At 38.1% G+C, this 23,067-nt stretch overlaps 1 protein-coding gene across 2 annotated transcripts in view; it reads left to right on the top strand.

Moving 5' to 3' along the window:
• Window positions 1-23,067, top strand: part of LOC136858592 (monocarboxylate transporter 9) — a 230,363-nt gene that overhangs the window by 139,327 nt on the left and 67,969 nt on the right. For both annotated transcript variants that reach the window (XM_067138264.2, XM_068225629.1), the window contains 2 exons: window positions 8,241-8,363; window positions 17,492-17,618. In XM_067138264.2, coding sequence (XP_066994365.2) covers window positions 8,283-8,363; window positions 17,492-17,618 — 208 coding nt within the window. In that variant the 5' untranslated portion in view covers window positions 8,241-8,282. The remainder of the gene's footprint in view (window positions 1-8,240; window positions 8,364-17,491; window positions 17,619-23,067) is intronic.

The following is a 23,067-nucleotide window of genomic DNA, read 5'->3' as shown; positions in this document are numbered from 1 at the left end:
ATAGAGCATATAAAAAATCAGATCGAATTAGATGTATAGCTTTTCAGGCGTTTGCTCTATTAACCAGCATTTCGTCTCAGGTCTGACACTAGACTTGTCAGAGTGGGATGTGTCAGACCCTACCCACTGATGCTGGGGTGTATGCAGGTGAAATTTATCAGAAGCCTATTTATGAGGCACAGTCTGATAACTGCATATGGGAGATAAAACTCTACAATGTAATTAATGCCCGCCTAGCAATTCCAAATGGAAATTCTAAATTCCCATGGATTGAATTAGATATTTTTCCACCAATAGAGCATATAAAAAATCATACCGGTAACTAAAGTTATATACAATTCAATTTATTCTCATTTATGTCTTATACCGGTAGTGTTTTTTTTTTTTTTTTTTTGCTATTTGCTTTACGTTGCACCAACACAGATAGGTCTTATGGTGATGATGGGATAGGAAAAGCCTAGGAATTGGAAGGAAACGGCTGTGGCCTTAATTAAAGTACAGCCCCGGCATTTGCCTGGTGTGAAAATGGGAAGCCACAGAAAACCATCTACAGGGCTGTCGACAGTGGGGCTCGAATCCACTACGTATTTCACAATTACTGGATACTGACCGCACTTAAGTGTCTGCAGCTATCGAGCTCAGTCCGGTACATTTTTACTGTATCGGGTATAACAGAAATGTTTATGAATTTTTTTATTTTTAAAATTTTTTTTTGCTAAGTCCATATCAACACGCACTCGCTTAAGTGCGGCCAGTATCCAGTAATCGGGAGATAGTGGATTCGAACCCCATTGTCGGCAGCCCTGAAGATGGTTTTCCGTGTTTTCCCATTTTCACACCGGGCAAATTCTGGGGCTGTACCTTAATTAAGGCCACGGCCGCTTCCTTCCAACTCCTAGGCCTTTAATATCCCATCGTCGCCATAAGACCTATCTGTGTACGATGTAAAGCCCCTAGCAAAAAAAAAGTTATTTACCGGGCGAGTTGGCCGTGCAGTATGGGGCCGCGCAGCTGTAAGCTCACATGCAGGAGATAGTGTGTTCGAACCCCACTGTCGGCAGCCCTGAAGATGGTTTTCCCATTTTCACACCAGTCAAATGCTGGGGCTGTACCTTAATTAAGGCCACGGCCGCTTCCTTCCCATTCCTAGGCCTTTCCTGTCCCATCGTCGCTATAAGACATATCTGTGTTGGTGCGACGTAAAGCAAAGCAAACACGAGAAAATAGGTGAACAGAATTTAATGAAAATCGGTACATAAAGTCATGAAATAAGGCACTGCAATCTAGGCTTTAATTTTATTCATGCTGGACTGAATGGTAGTTTGAGGGATGGTGCTTAACATTTAATTTTTAAATGCCTATGTTATTATGTAATTTAATAAAATCTTATTCACAACGTGCACATGACTTCATCTAGATTTCTGTATACAATGTGGAATTCCATAGCGAAGCATGGGTACTGGTACACCAGCTAGTTTTTAATATGTGTATTAGCGTGTTTACACAATCAAGAGGAACAAGAGTTGACCAAGGGAAGTCGGAGAGGATAGATGAATGTGAGGAGCCTGGCACAAGTAAGTGGAGGCAATGCCAGGACTCAGCTAAGGGCCCTGTGGTCGCCAACACACGCTCCCAACTTTAGATCCTCTGGAGCCCCTTTTAGTTGCCTATTACAACAGGTAAGGGATACCACCCCCACCCACAGGGGAACCACTCCTCTAGGCCCGTATTCACCAACGCGAGTAAAAACATTTTTCTTGGTTTAAAGCTAAGAAAACATTATTCACCAACAACATTATCTCGGATAATGGGTAATATCTCGGTTGAAAATTTTACCGTAGAAAGGTTGGCGGGTAAAACAGGATATCTAAGATAATAAACCTTTCAAGATGGCACCTCGTAGACGTCTGACATATTTAACTGAGAGAGAAAATCACAGCGACAATGAATATGACCAAGATTATGCAATAAAACCTCCTCGGTGGATAAAAAGAACGCGCTACATACTTTGAGAACTATGAGGGCACTGATTTTTAAATTTTTAGGTTATCTAAAGCTTCGGTACTGTCAGTATTATCCATAATCAAACTTAACTTGGAATCTGTAATTATGATAGGTGATGCTTGTTGTTTAGAGGGGCCTAACATCTAGGTCATAGGCCCAATTATAAAATATACACTTACATTTGGAATATAATGTAGAAGAGATAAGTTAGAAGTATACAAATGATTTCTTAATATACCGGGTGGTCCACCAGCCCCTGAAGATGTCTATTGTAACCGACCGAGTGAGTTGGCCGTGCGGTTAGGGGCGTGCAGAGCTAAGCTTGCATTTGGGAGATAGTGGATTCAAACCCCACTGTCGGCAGCCCTGAAATGGTTTTCCGTGGTTGCCTATTTTCACAGCAGCCAATGCTGAGGCTGTACCTTAATTAAGGCCACGGCCGCTTCCTTCCCACTTCTAGTCCTTTCCTATCCCATCATCACCATAAGACCTGTCGGTACGACCGCACCAAAGCAATATACAGGCTGCTTATTGTTTGCTATTTTTGGTAAATAGATTAAAATCGTGTCATATTTTAGGCAAATAGAGCTCACTGACATCATTCCAGCTTCGCACTAAGGTAACAACGGTTTGAATCTTGCCTAGTGCATTTAGAAAATTTCACTAGTGCTACCATACGTCCGCGTTTATCCTGGATCATTACACGATTTTACCGCAATTTTACACCGTGTCCAGGGGTCAGGGCACAGGTGCAGATACTTGTCATGTGTCCTTGATTTCCCTTGTGGAACTGTAATTAACACCTTTGTTGCAATTTGTAAAGTGAGGGTATTTCTAAGTGAAGTGTTTGGACTTTCTTCTACTGTACTACAATTTCATACATAGAATTTTGGCTAGAAATGTTTTTTCTCACTCTATCCAATTCGGTGGGATAACATTGTCAAACAATGTTCTTCCCCCTGTGGGTGGGGTCAGTAGAATAACACCCATTAACCCCCTGGCTGTAATAAGAGGTGACTAAAAGGGGCCCCAGGTGCTCTTAATTTGGGACCATGGGTTGACGACCACAGGGCCCTTACTTTAGTCCTGGCATTGCTTTCACTTACTTGTGCCAGGCTTCTCATTTTTATCTATCCTATCCAACTTCCCTTGGTCAACTCTTGTTCTTTCCCAACCCCGATGGTATCAGAGCATTTGAGATTTGAGGCCCAGGGAATCTTTCATTTTAACCCTCTTTGTGGCCCTTGTATTTTTTTGACCAATGCCTTCATTTTTTGAAGTTTGAATCACTTCCATTGCTTCCCTCTGATTAATGTTAGTAGATGATTGCTTGTTGTATTTTCTCTTAAAAAAATAATGACCACCATCATCACCACCACCTCAAACAACATTCTGTTGTGGTCAAAGGTTGAAAATCTGGCCAATAACATTGATTCAAAAGTGAATTCTAATTTAAAAAGTGATATAAATTAGTTATCTGGCCAATAACATTGATTCAAAAGTGAATTCATATTTGAAAAGTGAAATAAATAAATAAATATAAATAAATTAATTATTTCATGAAGTGTGTTCAATAGGTAAATAAGAATCTTAATATAAAATTCTGACAAACTGGATGAATTGAAATCTTTGGAATTGTCAAACAGAAATGGATATGAATTTTCAGTTTTCTCAATTTAAGATTTGCTTTATGTTGCACCAACACAGATAGGTCTTATGTCGATGATGGAATGGAAAAGGGCTAGGAGTGTGAAAAAAGCGGCTGTGGCCTAAAATGGGAAACCACGGAAAACCATCTTCAGGTCTGCTGATAGTGAGGTTCAAATCCACTATCTCTCAAATGCAAGCTCACAGCTGCGTAACCCTAACCACATGGCCAACTTGCTCAGTTTCAGTTTTCTCAAAGAATGTGATATTAATTCTCCAAATATCCTCAAAACTGTAGAAAATATATTGTGTTTGGAACATCAGCATATGTATAAAGAGTCTTCTCACTTATGAAGAACATTTGGAGAAGAGAAAGAGGCACCATCTTGATGGAAATTGTAAAATCTTTGCCTAATTTTAAATTAAATTATGACTATGGCTGCAGTGACTTCTATGAAATAGTTTAATTTTAATCACTCCCTTGAATTTAAGGCTGCCTTTCGACAAAGCTTACCAAATCCAATACAAAACTAACAGTATGTACACAAAAACAATAAGTCAAGTAGAATAAAATCTACAATGGATATAAACAAAAGGGTGAAGAGTGAAACCATTAGAAAGGGAATAATTATTATAGATGATGCTTGTTGTTTAGAGGGGCCTAACATCTAGGTCATAGGCCCAATTATAATAGATTCATTTACATTTGGAACATAATATAGAAGAGAGAAGCATACAAATAATATTTTGATATACCGGGTGGTCCACCAGTCCCTGATGATCTAGTTTTAATACATCGCGTTGCTTTTACTACAGTTCTGAAATACATCAGTCCCTCTCCCTAAACCAGGGAAATACTGCTCTCCCTAAACCAGGGTAATGCTGTAGCCTATAATAAGATGTGTGGTTACGGGCTAGAAGAGAGCAGGAATTGTGAGTGCCACTATTAATTCATTATTGGTACCTCGAGTGAACCCGTTAAATGTGTACAAAGAACATGTACCTTACAACAGGAGGTGCACACACTGACCAGGAGCAGGTATTCTATAGGCTGGGAACTGCGCGCTGTATGTCAAGCATCGCAGTAGCACATATGGTAAGGGCGTGGTGGAAGATGTGATAGTGGACAGTGCTTAAAGGTTTGAATCTCATGCAAGAATTTTTTTTTACAACCAATTGCCTGGGATGTGGTAAGGTTGAATACTTGATAGCTTGCACAGTCTGATTTGTTTATTTGGTCCTGCAATTGGCTGTATGTATAATGGTATAGGGTATGGTGATGGGTTGGACGAGGATGAAGAGGTGATGGTCTGTGGCTAGGACACAGGCAAACCAGTAAGCTATGTCATACATGCTACAAGCTTCTTAGACTGCAGGCAGGGCAAAGTTTGCTCCATTGGAACGATAACAACATGCGATGGCGGGTAGGTATGTAGGTGCGCGAACTCCCCTCCTTCGAGGCAAGTCACAGCACAACACAAAGCTTATTCGCTGCCTTCTGATGTTTTGCAGCGATGAGTATGTGGATGTATTACTCATCTATGGAAAAGCTAGACAGAATGCATACCATGCACAACACTTGTATCAAGAATGCTATCTGGATAGAAGACAACCAACAAGCATGACATTTCGGAGTGTGAAAAGACATCTGCAGGCTACTGCGTCCCTGGGAAGGACACGGCCTGTTCGAGATCATCCTGTCACATTGCTTACAGTGAAGAGATTGTCTTGAATGCTATCCTCTTGAAACATGTGCCATTCCTTAATCACTGTAGGATGTGGTTTCAACGTGATGAAGCTCCACTGCATGTGGTGGTGGTCGTCCGGAACCAACTCCCTGCAATGTATCCAATAAATGATTAGGAAGAGACCTGTCCCCTGGCCCATGAGGTCACCTGATCTTACGACCCTGGATTTTTTTTCTGTGAAGCCATATAAAACAACTGGTGTATGCACAGGAGCAGGCCAATCCTGGTCACCTTAGACAGCTCATTACCAAGGCATACAAATCTGTTATGACTGAGATGTTGCAATGTGCTAGACAGTCCTTACAACATCATGCGCGATCCCCATTTTTGTGTATTTGTACTGTTCTGGCTATCTGAAGACAGGGTGGAACATGTCCTGTCTGCAGTGTTCTTGATGCTACGTGTGAAAGTACATCTGCTACTATGTCGTCCTTGGTTGCACTCATGATTACATGATGGGGACGGGGCGGCCGTGTCGACTGCAATCTTAGATATTGCTTGAATAACTTTTCCCTTTGTAATCTTCACTTTGTAATTTCATCTAATTAAGATATCTGATGAAGATACCCAAAAAGCTGCATCTCAGAAAAATACTCTTGATAAATGAAAGGACTCTATACCTGGACCATCTTTACCTAGCGCCTAATAGTCACATTTCAAAAGTAAGTTTATGTTTTACTAAAATATCAAAATTGTTGATTTTTCTTTTAGAAATATGGTAGCCCTATATTTAATAGGAACCCCATGCAGTTCTTGTAAATTCTCGAACAAGGTTGGGTGGCATCCGCTGTGTATGAGAAACTGCGTATTATTGTGGGGGGAATAGTGTTTTGTGTGGTGTATGAGTGACAGGGATGTTGTGCTAAAATCTCTGACTCAACTGGGAATCTAATCTAGGAAAATCTAAAGCAGTATTCTGACCACTCAGCCAAGGTACCAGGCATGGCTTACATTAATTTGTAAAGATAACTTCAACTATTGCTGTGACATAGGGCATGTCCAAAGATTATTATTCAGAACTGAGGGCTGGAACGGGGTTCACTCAGCTTTGTGGGACAAACTGAAAAGCTGCCTGATACGAGAGGCAGTGGACTCAGTCAAGGAAGCCAAGCAGTACAGCTGATGAGGTCACCATGCTGACCACATGGAATCAATCAATCAATCAATCAATCAATCAATCAATCAATCAATCAATCAATCAATCAATCAATCAATCAATCAATCAATCAATCAATCAATCAATCAATCAATCAAATCACCACTGATCTGCATTCAGTGCTGTTGCCTAGGTAGTAGATTCACTATCAGTTGTTTACCTAGTCTTTTCTTAAATGATTTCAAAGACATTGGAAATTTATCTAATGTTAATTGAATGTTTTGTTTTATTTGGTTTTAATTTTGGCCTTCTTAGTAAAAATCCCATTGTTTTTAGTTCATTTATGATTACCTAAGGCTCATGTTGAAGCTCTTGTTTCAGGATCAATGATTTTGGCAGGAGTATTATTTAAGCTAGGGGGACATGGGTTGTTGTGTGTATATTCGATGATAGTGTCATTAGGATTGAGGTATAACTATATTTGGATTGCAATTAGTTTGGTTGGTGGTGTGTTGGTTGTTACCATAATTTACTTCTCTAGAGTAAAGAGCAGATAAAATAGCAAAGACATATCAATTGTAACGACCTTAGTTTCAATCCTACCAAAAGAAAACTATTAATGACTTAGTAAATTATTCCAATCTCTAATTCCTTTTTTCTATAAACAAATATTTACACCAGTTTTTCCACCTGAATTCCAATTTTTCCTTTATTTTATGATCTTTCCTAAAGACTCTATTTAAGCTTATTAATTTCCTAATGTCATTCCATGCTATCTCTTCAATGACTGCTCAGAATATACCACTTAGTTGAACAGTTCGTCTGCCTCCTTACTCCCAAGTCTTTTCAGCCCAAAGTTTGCAATATTTTTGTAACACTATTCTTATGTTGGAAATCACCCAGAAAGAATTTTGCTGCTTTCCTTTGGAGCTTTTCCAGTTCTCATATCAGGAACTGCAATTGAGGTCTTACTAGTGACTTATACACTCTCCTTCATCTTTACTATAAAGCATGCTCATAACCATATGAAGGGATTTCTGATTTTTATTTAAAATTCCAATACGTGACTACCCCAATGAAGATCTTTCCATATATTACCGTCTAGGTACACACAGCAATCCCCATCATGCTGTAATTAAAACTCAGATTCACTTGGTGAAACTTACAGCCTGACCTTTCACCCTGTTTTTCATACCCACTCATTGGTATGAGAGGGAATCAAATATAAACAGGATTTGATTTTTTATTTAAATTCATTTATTCAAAAACACGAGGCAATTACAATTTATTTTTCCACATAGTTTCCTGCTTTTCAAATGCATTTGTCCCAGCATATGGGCTTCACAGTAACTGTGTTACAATTGAACAAGTCACGTGGACTTAAAGAAGGAAATACTTCAAAATCTTACTCCTGTAATTGTTTCTTGAACAATGAAAGTTCCATCTTAAAAGAACAAATTCTGTCCCACATAGCACCAATCAACACATTTTGCCTTGCAAAGAAATAGTAAAATCACTAAAATGGTTTGTGATGTGAGCTAAAAAGGCAAGGTCAGCAACCCAGCGCATGCATTCTGATAACACCACAGCTGCGGTGATAGCCCCGGACAGACTCAGCCAGTGTCATGGTTCCCTAGCATTCAAATGCTGATCTGAAATGGCCTGATCTAAGTGAAAATATATGCTCTTGTTTCTAAATCCTTAATCCTGACGTTGTACAATAACACAGCATTTTGTGATTTCAGAGTGATGTTCCTATTCTTTACTTATTCTGGAAGATCTCTGGCATGATGCCCACAAGACCTGCAGCTCCACAACCAGATGGTGGCTGGAGTTGGCTCATAGTTGTCGGAAACATTATAATTAATGTAAGTGAAAGTTTTATTATTCCAATCACTATTCCGCCTTTAGAAACAACATTAAATCATGAAAGTGGTGTTTATCCCAAATTAATCTTATCTAAAATTTTAAGGTTTGTTCAGAGAATATCACATTGAGACAGAAAAGTAAGTCAATGAAAGTTCCATCTTAAAAGAATAAATTACTGTCAGTAATGGATATTGCTAGATGTATTGCAGAAGGGGAATTTCATGAAATATGTATCATACTTTTAACAATTTGCTTTACATCGCACCAACACAGGTAGGTCATATGGCAGCGATGGGATAGGAAAGGCCTAGGAGTGGGGAGAATGTGGCAATGACCTTAATTAATGTACAGCCCCAGCATTTGCTTGGTGTGATAATGGGAAACCATGGAAAACCATCTTCAGGCCTGCTGACAGTGGAGTTCAAACCCACTATCTCCCAGATGCAAGCTCACAGCTGCGCGCCCCTAACCACATGGCCAACTCACCCAGTTTTTATCATCTGAGAAGAAACAATCTCAGTTTCATATCCTTCCGCGCTGCCACGCACATCAGGCAACAAGATCTCTCCACTGCTGTTGGTTTATCACAAAGCTTTCCGTTTCGTACAATGACAGACCAACAAGTTTGAGGTCGTCATTGAACGGTCACTGCCTGGTGTTCCATGGTCGGTCTTTGGTCCATCTGGCTCTTGATTCATGGAGGGACCAGAACATGGCTACATGAGGTATGGAACATGGCCAGCCAGTTAGGGTCAACAGTGAACAACAATGACATGTAAGTTAAGCATGTTACACTTCCTCATTGGTGAAGTGGTCAGTGTACTATAAGCACACAATCCACTGCAAGCAACAATGATGAAAAACATGACAAAATGAGTCAGAACTTATTTGACACTCTTTAGTATATGTTACAAATGGAGTTTGGCCACCATTAGAACTGCATGCTGTTTAACAAGTGTTCAGATGACTTGCCGTGGTATTTCTCTGTATGTTTTCATGATGTGTGTTGTCAGTTTTTGTACCCTTAGGGCTGAGTCACCACAAGATTTAACACATCCACTCACAGCATCCCAGCAATGTAGTTTTAATACAGTAACTAAAGCTACATTGGAAATCAAATTTCAAATGAACAAAATCTTCAAAAACAATTTGCTGGTACAAACAGGTGCAGACAGTGGCAGAAGGGCATGGAGTGAGGAGATAAAGGCTAAGTTAGGAAAGAACTTGTTTGATGAACTGTACTTGTGAACTAGCTTCACGGGATCACATGGATCGAAAGTAGGACGAAAAATTGGACATCCTTCCTGACATTATGTGAGATTTTTGGTGAAATTTCAACCACGTATCCACCAGTTTTTGAACCTCAGCCACCTAGATCAAAAGTCAGTAGCTGATCCACTGCACCAGTTGTGCCCCCTAGGATATAAATTTTTTTGCTAATGTTATATAGGCCTATATTCCTACATCAGTTGCTATGTGAGGCAAACTGTATAACAGAAAAAAGAAATCTGCTGTTGTTGATGAAATAGTACTATAGCTGAAACAAGTATTAAGTAAACTAGTGTCAGTCATAGGTCTGAATTGAGAATGATGAAGGGTACATATAAAGGGTGTACAATATTGTTTTACAATTTATTTTTTTCTACCCAAATGAAGTACACTATACAACAGTTGTTACTTCCACCTTCTCAACATAATCTCCTTGTAACTGTTTGCACATTTGCCATCGATGTGTCAGTCTCTCCAGACCTTCCTGAAATCATTATTTCGGAGTGCTGCATACCCATGCCTTGACAGTTGTGTCCAGTTCTGCAACATCCATAAAATGGCGACCACGCAGAGGTTTCTTCATGTTCAATATTTCTTTGGTGGTGGACTGCCTCTATGCTTCCATTGCATCGATTGTTGTTTCGTTTGTGGCTCATGGTAATGGAGCCATGTCTCCAGTCACAAGCCTAGCCATGAAGTCAGCTGGATCTTGATCATGGCATCTCAAAAGTTCTCTGCACATGTCCACATGCCTCTGCTTTTCGTCTGCAGACAAGAGTGTAGGCATCCACGTGGATGACACCTTCCCCAACTGTAAGTGGCCATGCACGATCTGCTGCAGGGTGTTTCGGCTAATTCCTGTAGCTGCCTTAATCTCCGTAAATGTGATGCATTTGTTTCCTTGGATGGCCTGTTTGATCCGGGCAATGTTGGCTAGCGTTGACATTGTCACATTCCTTCCAGAACTGGTTCTCTTGTCCACCAATGTGCTCCCTGTTTTCCAACCTTCCACCCAGTTGTAAACTGTTTTCTGTGATGGCGCATGTTCTCCACAGACTGCCACCAAGCGCTGATGAATTTCTGCACACCTTCTTTCCATATGAACCAAGTCGTATAGCGCTGTCCCTGATGGTTGCTTTCCATGTTGTCTGCTCCTGTGGTGACAGTGTTGTTATGAAATGGCTATGACAAGTGCATTCGTTGTCCTCTGTGCATGTGCTGCTACCAAATGGTGGAACAAGATACTAGTAACATGTCACCACCTTCAAAAGTGAAATGTGAACCATACCTGGACATATAAAAAAATAACGTGTAAAACAATAAAGTACATCCTTCGTACATTGCAGAATAGGATGACTCAGAGAAACCTTGTCTTCTTGACACAGCATAAGCCCAAAAGCCTACATCATGTCTACAGAAAAAATGAATTAGGATTATTTGCATCTTGATCATTCAGTATGCAATAAAGGCGATCTCTGAGTGAAATTATGCTGTAATATCTCTGGAGGGTATGGTATGGGAGTTATAGATAGGATTATATGTCATACATTTAATGGGAAATTCACAGTTTTATAGAGTAAGAAGAATGTCTGTTTGGAAAAGATACTGTAAGTCTGCAATATTTTTAATTGTAGTTATACAGTAGAAGTTTTGAAAGTCAGCTTCAGGTAATTTAATGAGGTATTCAGTGAGCAGTATGTCAAGGTAGTTGGATAAAAGGATAATGTCAAGACAGAGGAGGTGACTAATACTGGCAAATTTACCTATGATAATGACATTTACAAAAGGATACAAAAGTTGAAAGCTAGAAAATCAGCTGAGATTGGTAAGATTTCTGGGGATATATTAAAGGCAATGGGTTGGGATTTGTTGCCATATCTGAAATACTTATTTGATTACTGTTTGAATGGAGGAGCAATGCCAAATGAATGGAAAGTTGCAATAATAGCCCCAGTGTACAAGGGAAATAATGATAAACATAAAGCAGATAATTATAGGCCAGTCAGTTTGTAAGCTCTGGGAAAGCATTCTTTCTGATTATATCAGATATTTTTGCAAAATTACAAACTGGTTTAATTTCAGGTTTTGGAAAGGTTATTCCAGTCAGGTTCAACTTGTAGGATTCCAGCAAGATATAGCAGATATTTTAGACTCAGAAGGTCAAATGGACTGTATTACAATTGACCTATCCAAGTCTTTTGATAGGGTAGATCATGGGAGATTATTGACGAAAATGAGGTCTGTCAGACTAGACAAAAGAGTGGTTGAATGAGTGTCTAAATTTCTAGAAAACAGAACTCAAGAGAATTGAGTATGTGAAGAACTACCTGATCCTGTAATGAATAAGGGGAAGGTCCCACAGGGCAGTGTTAATAGCCACAGTGCAGTATTAATAGCCACAGGGCAGTATTATTAGATCTTTAGTTTTTCTTATGTAAATGCTATGAGTAAAGAACTGGAGTCACAAATAAGGCTATTTGTGGATGATGTTATACTCTATATAGAGTAGTAAATATAGTAAGTTACAGGATTGTGACTGGTTACAAAAATACCTAGACAATGTTGTGAGATGGACAGCAGACAATGGTATGATGATAAAATAGGATGAAAAGTCAAGTTGTAAGTTTTACAAAGAGGAATTGTACTCTCAGTTTTAATTACTGTGTTGATGGTGTGATAATACCTCATGGGGATCACTGTAAGTATCTAGGTGTTAATATATGGAATGATCTTCATTGGGATAATCACATTAATGAGATTGTGTTTAGGGGTTGTAGGAAGGATATAAGGGAGAGGGCATATAAGTCTCTGGTAAGACTCCAATTAGTGTGTGGTTCCCGTGTGTGGGATGCATAAAAAGACTTCTTGACATAAGAACTGGAAAAGCTCCAAAGGATAGCAGCACAATTTATTCCTGGTGATTTCTGACAAAAGAGTAGTGTTACAAAAATTTTGCAAACTTTGGGCTGGAAAGACTTTGGAGTAAGGAGATGAGATGCTTGAGTAAGTGGTATGTAGTGTTGAAACCATCATTGTTGGTCAGTTTTGACAGTAAGATACTTCAAAATAAAAAGACTTGAGGTTTCCACCTTTTCAATACCGTACATAACATTAGCAATTAAATGAAAAAAGCAAATGCTCATCAATGCAGCAATCGTTGAACAATCAGCGTCATGAGCCATACTCTTAAAATATTCTTAAAAATTATCCACCAAAGCATCTTCAGAAAATTAGAACAGGATATCAGCGAAACGCAATTTGGTTTCAGAGATGCGTTATGAACAAGATAAGCCTTGTTTACCTTCAATATGCTGGCACAGAGATGTTTAGAAGTCAATCAACCAACATATGTCTGCTTTTTGGATTTTAATAAAGCTTTCAGCAAAGTTTATCATGATTGCCTGATCCAAATGCTCAGGAAGAAGAACTTGGATGTGAGGACATTCGAATCATCAGCAATATTTATTACAATCAGACTGCATTCATAAAAGAAGGTAGGGAGTTCTCTGAAAAGGTGGTAATAAAATGTGGCGTTAGACAGGGTTGTGTCCTGTCTCCTATGCTGTTTAACCAATACTCAGAAGAAATAACAGAAGCAGCTTTAGTGGAAGAAACAGCAGAAATTAAAGTTAATGGAAAAACAATTAACAAATTAAGATTTGCAGATGACACATTGTTGTTGGCAGAAAGTCTACAAGACTTAGAGAATCTGACCAACTGAGTGACCAATGGGGCTTAACACTTAATGTAAGTAAGACACGTTTTATGGTAGTATCCCGAATACAACACCAAGAGAGCTTGATGATCAATTGAGAGACAGTACAGCAAGTGACAAAATACAAGTATTTAGGAACAAATGTGAACTACAACATTGACTGTACTGAGGAAGTAAAGTCCAGGATCAGACAAGCCAAAAATGCATTCAATAAAATGAGGAGTGTGTTATGTAGCAGAGACCTTGGTTTACATCTTAAAATTAGACATCTGAGATGTTAAGTCTTCTCCACCTTGTTGTATGGAGTTGAGACCTGTATTATAAAGAAAAGAGAAATGGACAAATTAGGGGCATTTGAGTTATGGATGTATGGAAGGATACTGCGGTTGAGCTGGACAGATAAGGTCACAAATGTTGAGGTAATGAGGTGAATCTTAAAAAGAAAGGAAATATTAAATCCTGTCAAAATCAGAAAGCTCCAATATCTTGGTCATGTGATGCTAGGAGAGAAATATCATCTACTGCAGCTGGTTATTCAAGGGAACATACAAGGGAAAAGAAGACCAGGAAGAAGACGCCTTTCTTGGATTGATAATCTGAAAACTTAGTTCAACTGTTCCACTAGCGAGCTGTTTCGTGCTGCATGATCTAAAGCAATATCTCTATAATGGTAGCCAACCTTCTAAGAAGACATGGCAATTGAAGAAGAAGAAACAAATTAAATTACATTAATGTCAAAAATATTTGCAGGACATGTTTCATCTCTTTGGAACATCACCAGCCACTTATTTTCAGCATACAGTAGATTAAAAATAGACATGTATAAGGCAGTAAAGAGTTGTCATACACTCATGATTCCTATAAATAACAAACATGCTCTTATGTCCATTAAGATCAGAAAAAACAGTGCATAAAAGAGTGTTTAGAAGTCTTTAAAAAACAGAAAAACACACATACACTTGTTCTTGCTATACCTATTTAAAAATACACCTTTTTGAAAGAATGTGTGAGGTAGAATCATTCTTGTGAAATTGGTCTAGTTTTGCATCCATTAGTCACAATAATCTTTCAGACAATTTAAAGTGATAATTCTGGTAGTGATTAATTTAAATTGTATGGAAGAAGGGCCTCTTCATGACTGAAATGAAGGTTACATTAAATAATAGGGATCTTGTAAATTGCTGTGGAAAATGTTGCAGTATGCGGCATTCTATTTGGGAGTCTGCTTTTATTTCTCACAGCTGCCCTTCAAGTGGTGTGACCGGTCTTAGCTGCTTAAGATTTCATTAACTCTCTGAGAAGAGATTTTAGACTTACTTTTCAATGTTACTGTGCATGGTCGGGTTAAGAATTCTTTTATTGTAGGTTGAAATTAATTTACTTACTTGTTTTGAAAGAATTTGCATGGGTCTCCTTTTAAATACTGACATACATCTTCCTTATAGACTGTTATACCTTTCTGCATTCAGTCTGCAAGCCTCTGTGGATTAACTAACCATCTACACAATCCTCTATTTGCAACAAGCTCTCTGGCTTTGTTTAGTTCCACACCTCTTATCATTAAATCTTTAAAAACCTAGTTTAACCATCATCATCTTCTTCATTGTGATCATTGTCTGTCTAGTTCTCATACCCTCCATGACTGCGTCTGTTATTCTCTTAAGGGGACATGGAACGAAAAAATGAAAAATAACTTTTTATTTTATTATTTTGAATTTTGTATCTCTGACCATTTCCCTTTCCAATAGTGTATCAATTTTGATAATCCTCCTGCTGGAAGTATTTTTAATTAATTCTTTTATAATATGATGCATAGGTTTCAGGCTCCCGCAAAGCAGGTAATTTAACATTTAGACTGATGGAAGCAGTATTTTTTATATATATGCCAATAGAGTGGTAGATTTAAGTAGATGAGGGAAATATATTGCTGTGGAATTTCACTGTTGGCAGCATTGTCATGGATTTGGTTGTTGACTGTCATTCGTTTGCTTTGTTTATGGTTGATGCTGGCAGGACCTAGTGTTTACAGTGCACTATGTCTTCTGGTATGGGCTAGAGCAATCTTGTTACTTTCATTGATCTGTCTCAGCTTTATCCTTGGCTTTGACAAAATGAAAGTGACTGAGGTATGAGTGATGCTAGTAATGCCATTTCTTCTGCAGCCAGTCCCTGCTATGAATGGTGTGAAAATATTGCTCATAGGGTCGGTTGGTGCATGCATTTCGGTGGGCTTGGCAGACTGATATGTAATAGCAACTTCTGGCTCAGTGAGGAAAGCAACGGGAAACTACCTCACTCCTCATTTCCCTAGTACGCCTCTTCAGTGATGCCTAGGCCATCTATGACAGCTGATGGCGGAGCTGTTGAGGATCCAACCAGCCTTCGGGCTGAGGACTAAACATACATACATGATTACATGACATGTGTTTCTGTTTACTTCGGTGTTCTTACTGTGTTTTGATGATCCAGTATGCCTCGTGTTAATACTAGAGTGTTCAAAAAGCATGTTCATTCGAAGAAGAAGGCCAGAGTTGGAGAGAACTTTGTGCTGACCGTTTAATAACCAGTCCTTCTACTAGTAATGTTCTGTGATATGTCATCAAGTGATGACAAGCTCCAGCATGGACTGTGTGCACGGGGAGAAGACAACTGATGTAAGTTCAACAGAGGAATAGAGACAGGAGAAACTTACAGTCATCCTCACAGTCTGCCATATGATATTATGGAGGAAATACAATCTATTTTCAGGGATGTGCCATACATCAACCTTTTGAAAAAATGCTTCCATGGTCACACACATTATACTAATGAATGTGTAAATAGCATTATATGGAGCCGTTTGCAAAAAGCTGTGTTTGTGTCAATAAAGATACTTCATTTTGGTGTATATGATGATGTGGCATCATTAACCGTGGAAATAATCACAAAATGTGAAGTGCTGCAAAGACTGGGGCTAGGCATTGGCTTTCATACCCGTGACGCCATGCTGCAACTCGACTTGGAAAGACTGAGATATGCTGAAATGGCTGTTAAAAACTTGCACCAGAAGGCCAGACAAGTCAGAAGAGCTAGTAAGAGAAGCCTAGAAGATGAAATGGAAGAGGATAAAGATAATTCAATCTATGGAGCAGGCATGCACTAAAGCTGTGACTTTAAAGTCCATTTCCTGAAAGTCATTGTTTTTTAATACATAAGGAACATTTTCTCAGGTTGTGTGAGATACAGAGAATTCAAACTTTCAGAGTTACTTTCTAATGTTGTTGTGCACATGCTGAAAGAATTATTATTGTTGTAAGTCTGATATTAAGTATTCTGTTAGAGTAAAACATGGCAAAAAATTGCCAAAATTTGTAACTTCGAAATAATAATTAAAAAATCAGAAAGTATTTCATATTACTCAAAACCAGTTATTTCAGTACCAAGCCAAGATATGTAGGTACATGCTGTGTAATTTTCTAATTGATAGCTGTAATATGTTTTTAGAAAAATGTACCTTTGTGAAGCATGATTTAACATTGTAAGCATAGGGCGTTCCGTGTCCCCTTAAGCAACTTATCCTCCTTCATTCATTTCATACGATCCTACCACCAAAACTGGTTTAGAAATTCATCTTCATCCATCGAGTTTATTCCTAACTTACAAGGAAAGTATTAACCTAGGTATGTTGAAACCTCTCCTGAAATTTCAACCATGGTGAGATAAAAATCTTAGGAAGCCATTTATAAAATATGACTTGCTCATGCACACTTCAAGGGTCTCAAAAGGTACTGTAAAATGTTGCAATAGGACCTGTAAAGTGAATACTATGAATGAATACTTGCGTAGTTCCTGATGCGGTGCTTTTGCAGTTGATAATGCCAGTATGATCACTTTACATTGAGAGGCCATCGTCACGACACCTACATAACTATTCACTCAGAGTATAACCTTTGTGGGCTCCACTGATATGAGACCCTTGCTGTTTGTATGAGTAGCTCATATTTTGTATATGGTCTTCTAATATTTTATATTGGGTGAAGGTCCAGGAGAGGTCTTGACATGCCCACATTAATACTTTCCCTTGCTAGCCTTATATAAACTAAATTTAGTTGCTGAGACTATTTTATATGCAACAACTAATAGATTCTTTTATCAACTTTTCAGTTGTCTCTGTTACCTTTGGTGCAATGTTTTGGGCTCCTGTTTGAAGACAAGTTTCAAGTGCTTGGCATTACAACTACAGAGACCAGTTTCCTACTTCATCTCAACAGCTCATTCACATGTGCTCTAGGTAACTTTTCAGCATACATAGCTAATGTCAACTGCAGATAAAGTAACTTGCATCTTGGAAGACATTAAAATTAATACTGTATAATTTACTTGTACATTTAAAAATTCTCTTTTATATTTGAGTACTATATGTAACTAGCTGACTTTTCTTTGTGTGCCCTTTCATCATATCAGTGTGAACAAATGTACATAAAGATATGAATATCAAGAGGAACCCATAAAAGGATAAACACAATGACAGTCAGTGTGTGTGTGGGGGGGGGTTGGGAGAGGCACAAAAGGATAAGAACAATCTCCATATCTTCATACACTGCCATCTTCAAAGAGATTGGCTCTCTCCTCATCAATCCCAATTCTTCTACATCTATTTATTCTCAGTCCCTGATGAATATGTTTCTGCTTCCCAGCTTCATCAAGATAGCAAGTTTGCATACACATTGGGAGGCCATATTGACAGATCTTCAATCTTGGTGGGGGAAGTGTAGGATGAGCAGAAAGATAAGCATTTGAAAAGGGGAAAGACAAAAGGCTAGGAGCACAGGACAAACACAAAAGGAGAAAAGAAATCTAGTTCAAACCAAGTCATATACTGTATTTTTTGAATTGTTGCTGAGTCAACATCTTTGGTAAAACACATTTGTTCAGCTTTTAGATCATATGATAGCATTTTGCTTGTATATGAGAGGAAAAAATAAATTATCACAAGGGTAACTGGACACCTGTAACTCTCCAAGTGCCAAGTGTTTTTCTGAAAATCCCAGGCCATTTACTGAGGCATTGCACACAGATTTGAAAGCTGGGTTGAGTAGCTCTGACAGTAGGCACTGGCCTTCTGACCCCAACTTGGCAGGTTCGATCCTGGCTCAGTAGTATTTAAAGATGCTCAAATATATTAGCCTCATGTTGGTAGATTTACTGGTATATAAAAGAACTGCTGCGGAACAAAATTCTAGCACCTCAGTGTCTCAGAAAACCATTAAAGTAGTCAGTGGGACTTAAAAAAATACATTATTAATATTACAGATTTAAAAACATTGTTCACTCTTAGAGAGAGAAACGTTTGACATTAAATACACCATTTTACTTAGAAAAATATATTTTACATGATTATTGTGAGTCCTAGATAATTCACTTACATATCCGATGATCAAAATTTTGAAGAACTAACTATAATTTTGTTATTTAGATTTTCATGTTAACCACTAATTATTCTGATGGTGAGATAGCAGCTCTGGTCTAGAATACCTAGAATAACGACTGAAAGAATTCTTCATGCTGGTCACGCATCACCTCGTAACCTGCAGACCTTTGGGTTGAGTAGCAGTCTCTTTATAGGCCAAAGCCAATCAGAGTTGTAGTGCCATGGGGTTATGGGGTTAGTTGCTAAAGGAAAACATTGTACACAGTAGAATGATGGAAAGTTGTTTGAGTGATGCTAGAAGCATCTGCATCTGAATAAGAAGGTGATCTGTTGGGAATATAATTTACATTTCATGAAGTAATTATTGTCAGGGTACATGAAATGATCAAAGATGACTTTTAACTTGTACCATGAGCAGAGAATGAAGATTGACTGAATTTCTTCAGTGCTGTAAAATATTCAGTGCAATCCATTGTTTAACCACTCTTGAAGAAGACAGATTGAAGCTCCATACTATATAAATATGGTCATCCTGAAGGGTTTACTACTACTTTTATGATTAATGCAGTGAGTCATTTTAAATTCACTGGTCATGATGCAAGTTGAAAGTCTGCCTTGATGAAAATGTAAACTCTCATAATGACCACCTTGCAAAATGCAATTTTTTTCCTCTAATGCATTCATAATTAGAAATCACATGATTTTCACACCACCTGAAGGTAAACATTTCACCATTTCTCTTGGGGACAAGGTTTCCCATTAGCACCTAATATTGTACATGAAAACAAGACTTTTTGTGAAATGAAACCAGCAACATTGTGTTCAAAATCAATGAAAAGGGCAGTCATCCAGGTAGCAGATTTCATATCAATTGTTTACCTAGGCTTTCCTTAAATGGTTTAAAAGAAGGTTGGAAATTTATTGAACAGTTCCCTTGATAAATTATTCTACTCCCTAATTCCTCTTCATATAAACAAATACTGATATTTGCCTCCATTTTGTCCTCTTGAATTCCAGCTTTATCTACATATTATGATCTTTCCTGAAAAATCCACAGCCTGTTTCCAGTCATTTGACCGGGTCAGGAATGGAATGAATGGAGCTCCCATCTAGCAGCGAGAATAGGAAATGGGCCAGCTGCGGAAGCCTGTCGCACGCCTCTGGGACAATGATAAATGACTGACAGATGAAATGTTAATTGAGAGTGTTGCTGGAATGAAAGATGACAGGGAAAACTGGAGTACCTGGAGGAAAACCTGTCCCACCTCTGCTTTGTCCAGCACAAATCTCACATGGAATGACCGGGATTTGAACCACGGTATCCAGTGGAGAGAGGCCGATGCGCTGACGCCTGAGCCATGGAGGCTTCAGTGATCTTTCCTACCTTTCAAAACTCCATTCTAGCTTATTCGTCTGAGCCACGGAGGCTTGTATGATCTTTCCTACCTTTCAAAACTCCACTCTAGCTTATTCGTCTACTAATGTCATTCCACACCATCTGTCAACTGACTCCTTGGAACATACTGCTTAATCAAGCAGTTCATTTTCTCACTCCTGGGTCTTTCCAGCCCAAAGTTTGGAACATATTTTAAATGCTCTTGTCAGAAATCACCCAGAACAAATCATGCTGCTTTCATTAGGTTCTTTTCCAGTTGTCAAATGAATAATCCTGATGAGGGTCCCAATTAGGGAACGATACTCTAATTAATTGGGATCTTTCTGTTAATGTGACTTCTCCTTTACTTCCTTACAACAACCCCTAAATAAATTTGTATTTGGGGTTGTAGTAAGGATGTAAAGGAGTGGATGTATAAGTTTCTGGTAAGATACCAGCTAGAGTATGGTTCCAGTGTATGGGACTCATACAAGGATTACTTGATACAAGGAATGGAAAAGATCCAAAGGAATGCAGCACTACTTGTTCTAGGTTATTTCTGATAAAGGAGTAGTGTCATGAAAATGTTGCAAACTTTGGGCTGGGAAGACTTGGGAGTAAGGAGAAGAGATGTTCGACTAAGAGGTATGTCTTAAAAACCAATGAAGGTATTTATTAATCCACCTATTCAATACTTTTTGTCCACTTATATGTGGTTACAAATACATACTAACCCTTAAAACTTTTGGGACATGTTTCACCCTTTTTAGGGCATCTTCAGCTGTAGTACAACATTAAAAATATTACACATAATATTTAAAAAAGAAGCTAGAAAATTAGTCTTGTAACCTTATTACTTAAAATATTGGTACACATAATGTGAAGATGGAAAGCATTTGATAAAATCATGGTAAAATATCAATGGAGCACTCTCTATGGTCATTCTAAAATCATTAGGTCTGAGACTAAAACTTCTTCTTATATAAATTTTGAAGTTCTATTAGAATGGTTCAGTTGACTTTGTTATTTCTCCTAATGCGATAGGACATACATTTTTTCTCTAACAAAATAAAAGCAATATCACCAACATCGTAAAAAATGTCTTGCAAAAGACATGGTCAAGGTCAGTGCATTTGTCATTAATGTGAAGATAGTAAAACACTCGAAGGGTAGTTGTAAATAATATGGAAATTGAAGCCTCAGTATACGATCGTGAGAAATGTGGAACGTCATGTAGACATAATTTTGTAGAGCACCTATGCCAAGAACTTACAATAGTCTACTGGAATAATTATTGTTCTCTGTAAGGAGAAGAAAAGAAAGTCTTTAAAAAGTTGTAAACAAAAAGAGAGAGAGTCCTTCTATTTGGCTGTATTAGAATGGGGACTTACGTGTTTGTATGAACAGTTACCCACTACCTTCCGTTATATCAGTAAGCACTCTTCTGTTGGCTCTGTTTCTCATATTGTATCTGTGCTGCAGAGGCAGTAGTGAACTCAGGGGGGAAGGGGTTGAGGAGTATGGAAGGGAGGAAGGGATGGGTGGAGCTATCTGCGTCGAGGCTGACGAAGGGGCAGAGTTATCAAGTTTGATGTAAGCGGGCCTACTATTTGGAGAGACAGAAGGAGCTTTAGAGCGTAAAGAATTATATATATATTAGGGATCCTAACTTTATATGAACTAACTGTATTTAATAATCTAGGTGTTAATTCATGTAATATACTTTTAATGTCTGTGATATCTTTAAGATTCTGATCTTTGTTAGATGTCTGATCTAAATAGATATATAGGCTTTCTAGCTCGTTTAACATTCTTCCTTTTTTCTATATTCCTAATTATTGCTAGATCCTTTTCTAAAGATTCAAATCAGTGACAAGTCTCCCTTATATACAAGCTCATCGCTGAGTACTTCCTATGCTTTTCCGTGTTAACATGTTCCATGTATCTTGTCATAAAGCTCCTTCCAGTCTGTCCAACATATGAATAATTACATTGTGAACATTTTAGTCTATATACTCCTGAAATACAAAGTGGTGGTACAACTAGGCAACCATAATCTACATACCACTAATCGGAGAGAAAAAATGGAAGGGATCCAAAACTTCAAAAAATTAAGATATCGGCCAAAGAAAGACAAAAACCATGAAGTGCATGAAAATGAAAGACTCCCTAGGTCTTGAATGCTCTAATACTGTCGGGGTCGGAAAGCAACAAGAGTTGACTAAGGGAAGTCCGTTAGGATAGATAAAAGTGAGGAGCCTAACACAAGTAAGTGAAAGGCCTGAAATAGTGTTTGGAGAAAACTGATTAACTTCGGCAGTCTAGGTAAGTAGCCTACCATGTTGAATATTTATTTGTTAATACTTGTTCATATTATCACCTAACTCTCTATCATTGACAAGTTTATGCATCGTAAATAATACTGTACATATATATGCATGATTTAAGTGGTTTGATAGAATCTGACGATGTTCTTGTAGAATGAATGTGTGTGTGTTTTTTACAGGTATGTTTATAGTGTTATAATTTATTTGAAATTTTGTGTGTTTGACAGACTGGAAAGTTTCATGTTACATTTTAAAGAAATGTCACAAATTTTGGACTGGAAAGACTTAGAAGTAAGGGAACGAGCTGCTCGAGTAAACAGAATATTTCAAGCTGTCAATGTAGAAATGGTTTGAAATAAAATTAGTAGACAAATAAGCTTGAGTGGAGTTTTTAAAGGTAGGAAAGAACATAAAATGAAGATAATGTTGGAATTCAAGAGGACAAATTGGAGCAAATATTCTTTTATAGGAATAATTTGTCAAGGGAGATGTTTGATAAATTTCCAACTTCTTTGAAAGGTTTCAGAGAGATAACCTTTCAGAAATCTTATTTTCTGGAATCCTAGATTTCTAGACATAACAGCACTTCACCTGGAACTGCTCCGTC

This window comes from Anabrus simplex, chromosome 1, assembly GCF_040414725.1.
Source record: "Anabrus simplex isolate iqAnaSimp1 chromosome 1, ASM4041472v1, whole genome shotgun sequence".
In the NCBI taxonomy this organism is placed as follows: domain Eukaryota; kingdom Metazoa; phylum Arthropoda; class Insecta; order Orthoptera; family Tettigoniidae; genus Anabrus; species Anabrus simplex.
This window is presented reverse-complemented; position numbering and strand designations above follow the sequence as displayed.